At 42.5% G+C, this 10574-nt stretch overlaps 1 protein-coding gene across 1 annotated transcript in view; it reads right to left on the bottom strand.

Annotated features, from left to right (window-relative positions):
* COL4A4 (collagen type IV alpha 4 chain) overlaps positions 1-10574 on the bottom strand; it is a 143303-nt gene that overhangs the window by 62116 nt on the left and 70613 nt on the right. Inside the window, exons 22-27 of the mRNA XM_042783095.1 lie at positions 9411-9479; positions 7404-7511; positions 6162-6380; positions 4066-4227; positions 1815-1985; positions 1080-1223 (exon numbers count right to left, since the gene is read on the bottom strand). Of these exons, the coding sequence (XP_042639029.1) occupies positions 1080-1223; positions 1815-1985; positions 4066-4227; positions 6162-6380; positions 7404-7511; positions 9411-9479 (873 nt within the window). The remainder of the gene's footprint in view (positions 1-1079; positions 1224-1814; positions 1986-4065; positions 4228-6161; positions 6381-7403; positions 7512-9410; positions 9480-10574) is intronic.

Genomic DNA, 10574 nt, shown 5'->3' with positions numbered 1-10574 from the left:
ATCTGAGTTAGTAAACAATGACTCTGATTTCTTGATTCTACATAAATATATTACTTCCTGGTAGAACAAAATATAATTGTAGAATCAATTGACCAAGAAGAAAAAGTAATTTGAATTAAACATGAAGCTATTTTGCCAAAGAGCTTGAGAGGCCAGAATCTTGTTTCCAAAACTCATCAAGAGTTTGTTCTGAACACTGGAAATAAAATGTTGCTTTTACTTATGGAAGCCTTGAGGGTAAGAGGTAAAGTAAACATGTCATCAGAATGGGCCTAGAACATCAGTGGCAGTTTTCTTTCCTTGATAGTAATGATATGGTCTCTTTATACGAAGCCTGGGGAAAACCCAACTCATGCCCAAATAAAAGTGGTTCCATTCCAGTTCATGACAGCCCCAGACCAAACCAGGACCATCATCTGTTTTTCATAACCCAGGAGTTAAGAATGACAGGTACACTTCTAAACAGTTGAGGGAAAAAATCAAAACAAGAATAGTTCTTTCACAGCACGTGAAAAATATATGAAATACACATTTCAGCATCCATAAAACATGCTTTGGGAACACAGCTCCGTTATGTGTTCATTATTTTACATGTGATCTATGGAAACCAGTTGGCTGCTACAGCAGCCAAGCTGATTAGCTGTGACAGAGACCACAGGGCCTACAAAGCCTAAAATGTTTATTATTTGGACCAAAATTGTGCCCACCTCCGTTCTAAGTGAAACAGTAGTTGGGGGCCAGGAGCCCTGCCTGCATTCTCTTGCCAACAGAACAGACAGGAAGGTTTGGGGAAACTTCTCTGAAACCCAGTGGCCACTAATCAAAGCATTAGGAACATCCTGTGAATATTTTTTCTATTCATTGAGTAATTCATATACCACAGTTAAATGTAATAAATAAAAAATAAAAGGACATTTGCTTAAAATTTTTGAAAAAATCACATAGAACCAAAAGGAAGAGGAATCCAAGTTATAGGATTGTTCTGATTTTTCGTATTTATAGATTCATGTATTGGTAGGTTCTGATCAAATCCCCCAAACCAACAAATGGCAGGCGACTGTGCTGTGAACTGTGTTTACCTCTGGCACCTCTTGCTCCCTGGTCTCCCAGAAGGCCAGGCCAACCTTTCTCTCCACGTGCTCCCTTTCTGCCAGGTTGTCCTTCTGGGCCAGGCCTTCCTCTCTCCCCTGGAAACCCTGGAACACCAGGCAGACCCTGCGGCCCTGAAAAATGACAACATGGAATTTTAGGGACATGTTTCAAAGACTATTGTGGCTACTATATCTGTGTTTCTTGTTGTCCACTTAGAGACACAAGTCCCTACCTAATTTTGAGTTTGTATTGAAGGTCAACAGCATTATCAAGCTCAATGTTTAATAGCTCTACCCTCCCACTCAGTCTGTCTCAGTTTTCCGCCCCAAAGACCTGGAGAGCAGGCCCTCGGGTTTCTGAGTCCTGATTTAACAAAGCTTTAAAAGAACTAGGAGGTGGAGAGCTCACCCAAAGCAGGGTGAGCTTAACCTTGATCCTAGGGCTTTACTGATTCCAGCTAACCTGTCTTTGAGCAGAAGTGTTTATGGTCTCTGTGAACCTAACACCCTTACCCCTTATCCCATTTACTTACACCAAAGCATTCTGCTATTGGAGATTATAAGAGAGGACAAGAGAAGGGAGACAGTTATCAGTAAGGGAAGGGCAAAGTCAGCCTAATGTAATAATAAATTCCTCTAGTATGGTCATACTTAACAGACTTCCCTTGCCAGTGGATGTCAAAGTTATAAAACGGGGAAAAATAATGTAAACACACTACCCACCCTGTGGGCCTGGAAGACCAGGTAGTCCATCATCCCCAAAGAGGCCTGAGAGTCCTGGTGGTCCAGGGAGTCCATCTGCCCCTGGCCGTCCTGGGGCTCCAGGAAGACCCTTCATTCCCACTGGTCCAGGAGGCCCTCCATCCCCTTGCTGTCCTTTCCAGCCTGGGGCACCTGGGGAAAAAAAAAAAAAAAAAACCAGTGATGAAGATGTATGAAGAATGAAAACTGGTTTCTTGCACAGGCAGGAAAAAAAATATATTCAGTAGCTTAAAATATGTGTCTATGGGCAATAAAACAGTGTTCTTATGTGCCGTCAAGTCGGACCTGACTCATAGCGACCCCTCCTTGGGTTTCCGAGGCAGTATCACTATGGAAGTAGGATTGCCCAACCTTCCTTCCGAGGAGTGGCTGGTGGGTTTGAACCGCCAGCCTTCTGGTTAGCAGTCAAGTGCTTTAGGCACTATGTTACCAGAGCTCCTAAATAAAATAGTAGTCATCAGTTAACACAGCACCAGCCACTTTCCACCAGTCTAAGCCAGTTAACACTGAGTTGTTTCTGACTCATGGTAATCCCATGTGTACAGAGCAGAGCTGCTCCCTAGGATTTCCATGGCTGAGACCTTTGGAAGCAGAGGGCCAGGCCTACCTTCCAAGGCACCTCTGAGTGAATCTGAACCGCCAACCTTCTGGTTAGTCGTCAAGTGCATATAATTGACTGGACCACTCAGGGATTCCCAGAGACACTCAGGGCTCAGAGTCCATCAGTCTATGAATCTATTTTTCTGGCTGTTATAACAGCATATTGATTAAGGGGTACTGAGTTTCTGTCTGAGCTGAAGTGAAACTTCTGGGAGTGGACAGTGGTGACAGCAGCACAACATGATGGATGCGGTTAATACCAGTGAACTGCACACTTAGAAATGGTTGAAACGATTCATACCAGTGAACTGCACACTTAGAAATGGTTGAAACGAAAACCATTAACATATATTCTACCACATAAAGCTTTTCAAAAACAAGAATAAATCACTTGAATAAATATTAACCAATTATTTTTTAAAAAACGGCACATGGAAGGGGTGAAGAAACAAAATGTTATATGTTTGTATTTATGGTGGGGTGAGGAACAACTCATAGAAGGAAATAACTTTCGAGGTGCTTCCTGAAGCTCTGGCAGACTCATTGTGATGAGGGAATTGTAGAAACCAGAGCAACATCACCTAGTATTACTATGGCTAGAAATGCAGCGGGTTTTGTTCCCATCTTGGGTTGATCCTGTAGGAGTGCATCTTCCTGAATTTGGATAAAAAGTGATAGGATTTAAATAGCAGAGTTGATAATCTGGAAGGTGAAAGGAAGATCGAATTGGAAACAGCCCACTGGTGCCCTGCACTGGGAGACACACTGTGGGTCTCCTTCACTCGTACCTGTCTAGTTGGATTTGCCAAGAAAGCAAGACCTTGACTACCCTTTCCACCACCTGTCCATCAGTCTGAAGTCGGTGGTTGCTTGTGTGTTGTTAGAAGATATGCCACTAGTATTTCAAATACCAGCAGAGTCATCCAGGGGGGAGAGGTTTCAGAGAAGCTTCCAGAACAAGACAGAGTAGGAAGAAAAGCCTACTGGTCCACTTCTGAAAATGAGCCAGTGAAAACCCAATGGATCGCAACAGGCCTCTATCATCCAATAGAGTGCTGGAAGCTGAGCCCCTAGGTTGGAAGTCACTCAAACTACATAGCAGCCACAACGATGAACTTGACCATGCCAAAGATCCTGAAGATGGTGGAGGTCTGGACAACGCTTTGTCCTGTCGTACACACAGCCGCATGAGTTGGAGCTGACTTCATAGCAATTAACAACAACGAAGACAACTCTTGCACTGGGCCCTTTGGCAAAGTTGTGGTTGTAGTGACCAACTTTGACAGATGAGATAACATCTCCCCTCAGACAAAAAGCAAGGTTTCTTTGTAGGTGGCTTTAAAGTAGTGGGCTCCTCACCTAGCCCTGTCTTCATTGCCCCTGTGAACAATGAAGGGTAACATGAATGGGACTTGGGGGACATTGGGAGCTGACACAAACTAGCATGAAGCTTATGCTACTTGCTGTGCCAGGAGTAATCAAGTCCTTTCTTTCCGACCCAGGAGTCTTGCTTCTTCTGCCAGTATCCACAAAATAGCAACAGACTAGCTAATAATTTGTAAGAAGAGTGAAACGCCAGACCCTTGCAGTTCTGACACCTGCTGACACTTACCTGGACCACCTGGAATCCCGGGGAGTCCTGGCTGCCCTGGTGGCCCTGGAGCACCTCTTTCACAGGAATGGCCAGGCAGGCCTGGAATACCTGGAAAGCCAGCACTTCCTGCTCTGCCTTTAGGACCCTTGAGACCTGGAATTCCTGGAGGGCCCATTGGCCCTGAAATGACACAACACATTCATGGCACAAAACTACAGAGATGGGCTACAATACATTGTTCACGCAGATCAGTATCAGATGAAAACATTTTGATCCTGGCTCAGAGCTCCCTTGACTTAAGACTCAGTAAGTTTTCTTATCATGAACTGTAGTGAGCAATAAAATGACTGACTTAACTACATGTTACAAAGTGTGATCCTTGCTAAGGTTATGTAGGCAACAAAGATGTCACTGTGCCAATCAAAACACATATGGTTCTTCCTGATTTTAATTAACTTCCAACTTTACAGCAGGCTTTTTGTCAACTCTCTCTGATACTTCCAAACCCAGTTCACTTTGTATATGAATTTTCTCTTTGAGAGATATTTCATCATTTGCACTCTTAAATGAATATTTATTGGAAAGGCAGTGTCTTCAAATCAAAAGAAATCCCAATAGAAAAATAAAGCCCCTGAAAATCTATTGTTTTTTTAATCTTCATTGTGTTTTGGTTCAGTTGTGTACATTTAAAAAATAGTAATTACAGAGAACATTCAGCTGTTGACTTCCTTCACATTACATGTCAATCTGCAAATGTTTTCTATCTTGTCCTGCAACTGTTTTCTATCTTGTTATCTTTACAAATAAGATTTTAATTGCTGATAGCTACATCTATATAGATACACAATCAAAGGATATATGTATCTGTATTTGTTTTCCTACTTAATCTTCCTTATTGTTTCCAATTGTTCCTCTAATGTGGACAATACCACAAGATCCTTTTTCTCTCTCCACCGTTCATCACTTCCACTAGGATGCATTTTCACAAGTGGAATTCCTGGGTCAAAATTATTTTCATTGCTTCTTGCATCATCCCTTACATTCCAAGGAACTGTTCCTTTGTTGTAAACAGACTTACAATCTACCCTGCAAGCTCTCTAAGGACAAGGATGGTGGCTTTTCCCCACCCCTTCCTGTTTGCCCTGTGGTTTAGTAGATGCTGATAAACCCTGGCCTCGCCACTGGTACAGAAGAGCCAGGACACTGTCAACACCTTGCCTGAGGCCCCATCTTGATCACAATCACCCAGGTGCTTATGCAGACAGACATTTGGGCTCACCCCAGAAGTAATGAATCAGAATTCCTGAGACTGGGACCCAAACAACTGCGATTTTAATGCTTCCCTCCCACTCCATCCCAGGGTGAATTTTAAGTACATTACCATCTGAAATACCACCTCGCAGACCCAAGAAGGGGTCACTATGAGTCAGAAAAATGACTCGATGGCAGTGAGTTTGGGTGGGTTTTTTTTTTTTTTTTTTTGACCATCTGAAAAGCTTTGCTGTGGGTCCTGGAGAATTCTTAGTTTCTTTCAGGAAAGGGTGTGACTCACTTCCCAAGGCCATCTTCCCACCTCCAGAGTCCCGCTGCCCTGTCTGTGGGTCCCATAAAAATGAAAACTCCTCCATCCTGTCACCTGCCCAATACAACTTGTCCACTGGGGCTCAGCTCTTCCCACATCTCCTAGGAAGCTTCCCCTGGACTCTTGCCCACACTGCTCTGCCCCTTGGGCTACTTGGCTTCTTACAACCTGCCCTACCCACCTTCAACCTGGCCATGGCAGTGTGCAAGTTACACTGTCCTGTTCCTTCTGAGCTTTACAGCAGGAACATACTGTCCTAAGTTCACAGCAGGCAGAGGTTCAGGAGGTGCTGAATCAAACTGAGTTGACTGAGCCCCACTGAGCAGCCTTGGATTTAAAAACAGCCAATAAAATGCAAATGCAACACCCAGACACATGTTATTTTAAATGCAATCAGTGCTCAGCTGTGAGGGAAAGTGCTTGGATGGAAACTTTACATCCTACATTTAACACGTGATAGTCCAAATGTTCTTCAGTGACCTTTCAGAATTTCGCCACTTTGCTGATGACTCAGATAGCACAGATCTCATACCTGCAGCCCCTGGATGTCCAACATCACCTCTGGGTCCTTTTATCCCTGGCACTCCTGAAAGACCCCTCTTTCCTGGAGGTCCTGGGGGGCCATAAGCAGGGTCACCTGGGATTCCTTTCTGACCGTTCATGCCAGGTAAGCCAGGAGGGCCTGGAGGCCCAATAGGGGAGTACCCCTTTTCACCTCCAAAACCTGGATCTCCCATGTCACCATGAAAACCTATTTAACGATAACAAATTAAATTTTAAATCTTCATGTATAGAACAAATACAAACAGAAGACAAGTACTTTGATTAAAAAAAAGGCATTTTAAAAATACAGGGCTACTTTCTAAAATTCTCAGTTTCTTAGTAGGTGTTAGGGATTGAAGTGTCCCCAAGAAATATGTGTCAACTTGACTAGGCTGTGATTCTCAGTATTATGTGATTGTCCTCCATTTGGTGGTCTGATGTAATTATGCCATGTGTTGTAAATTCTGACTTCCATGGTGTTAATGAGGCAGGATCAGTGGCAGTTATGGTAATGAAGCAGGATGCCATCTACAGGATTAGGTGGTATCTTGAGTCCATCTTTTTTCAGATATAAAAGAGATTAAACAAGTGAGCAGAGATCAGAGGCACTTTGTATCACCAAGAAAGAAGAGCCAGGGGTGGAGAGTATCCTTTGAACCCAGGAAGCCTGTGCTGAGAAACTCCTAGACTCAGGGGAAGAGTGATAACAAGGACCTTCCCTCAGAGTCAACAGAGAGAAACCCTTCCCCTGGAGTTGGCACCCTGAGTTCAGACTTTTAGTCTCCTGGAGTGGGAGAGAATAAATTGTTGGTTGAAGTCATCACCTTGTAGTATTTCTGTTATAGCAGCATTAGAGAACTAGATAATAGGTAATGTGTTTGCCAATGTTTGTGGGAAAAGAAATTCTAATTTTATATTTCCTATAAGCCAGTAAAGTTTCCCTAATTGCTATCATTTACCAGCAAGCATTCTGTCTGATTGGGCAATTTTTATGATAAAATAGAATAATAATAGCCTGTAACTCATGCTTCAAAGTGGAAGACCCCTGGCAACTTAGGAAATTACCATACCTAAGATATTAAAGCACAGCGAAGGGTCTAATGTGTCTACACAAACCAGTCCCTCCATTACCCAGGGACCCCGGGCCATTTCCTGACTGAAGCCATGTTTTCAGAGGTATTTGAAAGCTCCCGACATACATTTCCCAGTGCAGGAAAAATGTTTCATTTACCAGGCGGGCCTGGTATGTTGGATATTCCTGGTTTGCCACGTCGGCCTTTTTGCCCATCAAAACACCTCGGCCCAGGAGCACCCTGGGAACCTGGAAATCCCTTTGGACCTAAACAGCAACGAGAAGAAAATGTAGACTCAATAAACAATATCAGTATCAAAGCACAGGCTCAATAAAACACAAATCAAATGAAGACAGAATGAGGTAAATTTTTCCCTCAAAAATCTGTGTTACATCTTTTTAGAGTGCTTCCACTTCATAGAAGGAAAGATGGTGTGTCTGGTTTAAGTAATTATTTTATGAGTCATGTGTCCAAATGAAATGTTTTATATGTTAAGGTACTTTCTCAGAAACCATACAGTAATGGGTTTTTCCTTAAAGTATTTGGAATATACACTGCTATTCAAATAAACTCTCTGGTAACTTCTCATGCTAGGTCTTTGTTATGGATTGAATTGTGTCCCTCAGAAAGATATGTTGAAGTCTTAATCCCAGGTACCAGTGGAAATGGCCTGGTTTTGAAATAAGGTCTTCAAAGATGGTATCATTAACACAAGGTCATACTGAAGTAGGGTGAGCCTTAATCCAATCTGAATGCTGTCCTTATAAAAAAGAGACAGAGACAGACAGACAAAGGGAAAATGGCCCAGTGACAACAGTTACATTGTAGCTGCAACCAAGAAGCCAGGAGAGACTGGAAGGACCTTCCCCTAGAGCCTTGGAAAGAACATGGCCCTGGCCACACCTTGAATTTGGACTCCTAGCCTCCAAAGCTATGAGACATTGAATTTCTGGTCACTGCTATAATGTTTAATTTGTTTGACTGGACGTGTAAACACTGTCTTGATGGAATTTTACTTAGCTGTTTTGCCTTCAGGAGCTCTGGTGGTACTGAGGTTTAAGCACTAGACTACTAACCAAAAGGTCAGCTGTTCAAACCCACCAGCTGCTCCATGGGAGAAAGGTGAGTTAATTTGCTTCCATACAGATTCACAGCCTTGGAAACCCTATGGAACACTTCTACTCTGCCCTACAGGGTCGCTATGGATCTGAATCAACTTGATGGCAGTGGGTTTGGTGGGTTTGGTTTGGGTTTGGTTTTGCCTTAGCTATAAGAACTTTGTTTAGAAGAGAGGCTCACTGTAGCTCACTTTTCATGATTTCACTTGACTTTCTGCCACAAAAACATTCAAATTACTTTTCTGACCTTTAAGTTCATAAAAGCTACCCACTTAGTGGTATTTTGTTACAGCAGCCCTATGAAACCAGTACAGTCTCAAACACAAATACACAAGCACAGACCATCACTGGAGAAGGCAAGGGGTGGAGGCCTGTGTCTGGCAGGCTGAGAAAGTTTCCAGATAAAGGCCAAATCTATTTCCCTGCACCTTACTGCATTTGCCCTTAAATGGAGCACAGACAAAAAGCACCTGTAAAAGGAACTGACTTATTTAACAACCTTTTGTCATTTACAGGCATTGTAATATCTATGAATTATCTCAGCTAAAATAACTTCTAAATCATAGGGTGGAAGGAGGTACAACTGCCAACTTAAAGCTTGAGTGTTCGCTTCCGTTGGCTCTGACTTGCGATGACCTAATGTAAAAGAGGACAGACTTGCCTGGCCCTGCACAGCTTCATGATGGCAGGTATGTCTGAGACCACTGCTGCGGCCATTTTGTCAGTCTACCTCACAGAAGGTCTCCCTGGCCTTGGCTGGCCCTCCACTTTACCAAACGTGAAGTTGGTCCTTCCTAATGATGCATCCAAAGTAAGTGAGCTGAAGTTTCAGACAATATTCTGTGACCTATAGAGTTTTCACTGGCTTATCTTCTGAAGGAAAGGAGTGAATGACCACAGATGTTGTTTTCCCATAGTCCTTCAAACCCTTCTAAGAATTTTAGAAATATCCTAACCAGTTAACTGAGGATTGGCTATTGTTTCATCTGTTTTGTGATTCTTTTACTAGCAGAAATATGTAAGACAATAACTTCTCACTGATCCTACCTGGAGGTCCATCCAAACCTGGAGGGCCTGGCCTCCCTGGGTAGGTTATGTTACAAGTAATCGTAGTACCTGGGATGAGAAAAGAAAAAGTGTCAGTCACATAATTGACAGACCAATGCAACCTGTGCTTCAATGACACTAACCTTGCTCAAAGTCCCCTTCAGGAGTATATGTACAACTCAAATGGAAAGGACACCCCAGCAGCACAGATTACACAGTTTTAAACAGAATTTCTACAAGAGCTGTCCTGCAATCTGAATTTCACCTGTCAGAACCATTACAAATAGAATGGGAATATGAAAAATATTGGTTCCAAGAATCATCAGTTTCAAGAATCTAGAAAACATCACGTATTTTTTAGGCTCCTGGATAGTTACAATGGCGAAAGAAGCTTGGATAAATCATGAAATATAGCAGCAACCCCCAGCCCTGGGCTCAGAAGATCTGGGTCCTAGTTTAGACTTGGGAAATTATACAAATGAGGGGGATGGGCTAGATATTAATAAAAGCTGCATTGACTAAGAGCCTGCCTTGGGATAGGTGATTCCAATATACTGTCTCTTGTTTTCCTAAGAAATATGCCATGAGTTATTATTATGCCCCTTTGAAACCCACCAGCCACTCCTCAGAAGGAAGGTTGGGCAATCTACTTCCATAGAGATACCGCCTTGGAAACCCAAGGAAGGGTCTCTATGAGTTGGATCTGACTCCATGGCAGTGAGTTTGGTTTTTTTGGTTTTTCAAAAGTGGTGAAGAAAATAAGACAACTGACTGCTGTCTCTGAGATCCCTTCTTCTAAAATACAATGTTTCTGTTTTATAGTAGAAAAAAAATCAGATATTACATCATATGCTTTCTAACCAGAAAGCATTTAAGAGAAATAATCATTTTAGATTTTGATGCTTCCCAGCCCGTGATCTTAAACCTTATCAAATACCAAGCTATTTGCCTTTTTATGTAGTCAAAGCAAGAGGCATATTTATTTTATTCTAAAATTCCACAGTTAAGAATGCAGACCAAGGAACAAGTACAGTCTGTAAAGGAAAAGAACATCTTAAATAAACCTTGTTCCCCATCTTTAAAATCTTCACAACAACCAAAAATTATGTGGTTACACAGGTAAATATGTATGCATGTGTGTGTAGAAAGGTATATGTGGCATAT

This window comes from Orycteropus afer, unplaced genomic scaffold, assembly GCF_000298275.1.
Source record: "Orycteropus afer afer isolate SDZICR_OR568_19922 unplaced genomic scaffold, OryAfe1.0 scaffold00002, whole genome shotgun sequence".
NCBI classification, from domain to species: domain Eukaryota; kingdom Metazoa; phylum Chordata; class Mammalia; order Tubulidentata; family Orycteropodidae; genus Orycteropus; species Orycteropus afer.
This window is presented reverse-complemented; position numbering and strand designations above follow the sequence as displayed.